Consider the following 1,820-nt stretch of genomic DNA (forward strand, 5'->3'; position numbering starts at 1 on the left):
GTGTGTGGAGAGAGACAGAGACAGAGGGGGGCAGCGCAGCAGTCAGCTCTCCCCACCCGAGGCTGAAGGTCAACAGACGATCATGCTAAGCTTGCTAACTGTTCCACCCTCTGACTGCTGCAGGGGCGTGTCTTAGAGAGAGGCTTTTATACCAGAACACAGCCGCTGTGACGAAACTGTGCACAACCACGTCACAGTGCAGAGCCGTTAACCAATATGCAAATTAGCCTGCAGTACCATATGAGCAGCAAAAAGACGTTTTTAGACCAAATATTACACATTTGAACAAATACGCACAAAAACATCAAAATTACACAGAAATTGCACAGAAACAGTATTATATAACATTTTAGATACATTCTAGACAGTTTATCAGCTAAAAAAAAAAGTTAATTTTGGGGTAAGTTACTCTTTAAGTAATAAGGTATTTGTACTTAGTTATTTGACACCTCTGTTCTACAGATGAAATCAACTATATTCTGATAAAAAAAAATTACAAAAGATTTTGTCCCATGTTTGTGGCGCCTCCTAGATGCCCCCTTAGGGCCTGCCGTGAGTTAACAACATTTACACAGAAAGAGTCACTTGCTTCAATGTCAGTCTCTCTTTAAGTCCATGTGTGTTGTGTTGAACCAGTTGTTGGGGGTCTAAATGAAACAATGGAGAAACAACCCAAACGAGCTCAGGTGGAAGAACCAGATCTCCGAGTTACCTGTCAGGATCTGATTCAAGCTTCACGTGAGCTCAGCTCACAACAAACTCGGTGAGTTTTTAGTCCATTTAAGGGAAAAATGACTAACTTTAGAATAAAGTCGGTTTTATTAGAACAAGTTAAGCTCGTTATCAGAGTGTGACGTAAGACAGGTGTGTGTGAGTGTTTTACCTGAACCAACGATGAGAGTTTTGGCTCCGCAGCAGTTAAAGCAGTGCAACAAGGACTTGGACTTAATGCTGGTGTTGAGGAACGCCACCGAGCAGCCGACCTTCGCCAAGCCGAACCACACGCACAGGAAGTCGGGCTCGTTGTTCATGAGCAGGGCGACACACTCCCCCTTCTTCAGGCGCACCTGATGGAGGAAGACGCCGGCCAGCCTGTTGCTGCGCCGCTCCACGTCCCGGTACGTGTGGACGGTTCCGTCGTAAATCACGAACGGCTTGTCCGGCACGCGCCGAGCCTGCTCCACGAACCGGTCCAGCACCGTCCGGACGCTGGACGTCAGCTTGAACAGCTCCAGCTTCACCCCGTACCTGACCACCTTCCACAGGAAGAGGACGTCCGCCCAGAAGAACGGGAAGAAGAGTTTCTGAAGGACGTGAGTGGACAGAAGCACGGCGGCCACGGTCCACAGCCAGCCCAGGCACCAGGTCATGTCGGCGGGTGGGAAGAAGTGAGGAAACTCCGTGGAGACAACCGGCGTGGAGTGGGAAGTTCACCACACACACACTGCCGCACGAGCCATTCATTAACACACACACACACACTGACAAGTGATGTAAGCGCATACAGCCTCCTTGTGTAAGCCAAGTTTAATCAAGTGTGACAGCACGAGACGGGAAAAACGGAAACGGTCCTTTCACAATAAAAGCCCGCAGTTATTTGGGTGCGAACAAAACAGTGCTAAATTTAAAGATGTATTTTGTAATGCTAGGGATTCTGGGCGAGAATTAAAAAGGAAGCAGCAAAATTCACTCTGATCAAAGTGAGATGTAACTGGTTCTGCAATGATGTGTGTATATTTTAATTTTTGGTATTTATGAAATGATAAATATTGTGTGTGTGTGTGTGTGTGTGTGTGTGTGTGTGTGTGTGTGTGTGTGTG

At 47.1% G+C, this 1,820-nt stretch overlaps 1 protein-coding gene across 1 annotated transcript in view; it reads right to left on the bottom strand.

Moving 5' to 3' along the window:
• Nucleotides 1-1,426, bottom strand: part of slc27a6 (solute carrier family 27 member 6) — a gene marked incomplete at both ends in the record, with an annotated part of 15,273 nt that extends 13,847 nt beyond the window's left edge. The window contains 1 exon segment of the mRNA XM_014015142.1: nt 884-1,426. Coding sequence (XP_013870596.1) covers nt 884-1,426 — 543 coding nt within the window.
• Between the last annotated feature and the right edge of the window lie 394 nt (nt 1,427-1,820).

The sequence above is a fragment of the Austrofundulus limnaeus genome, unplaced genomic scaffold (assembly GCF_001266775.1).
Source record: "Austrofundulus limnaeus strain Quisiro unplaced genomic scaffold, Austrofundulus_limnaeus-1.0 Scaffold123, whole genome shotgun sequence".
Taxonomy (NCBI): domain Eukaryota; kingdom Metazoa; phylum Chordata; class Actinopteri; order Cyprinodontiformes; family Rivulidae; genus Austrofundulus; species Austrofundulus limnaeus.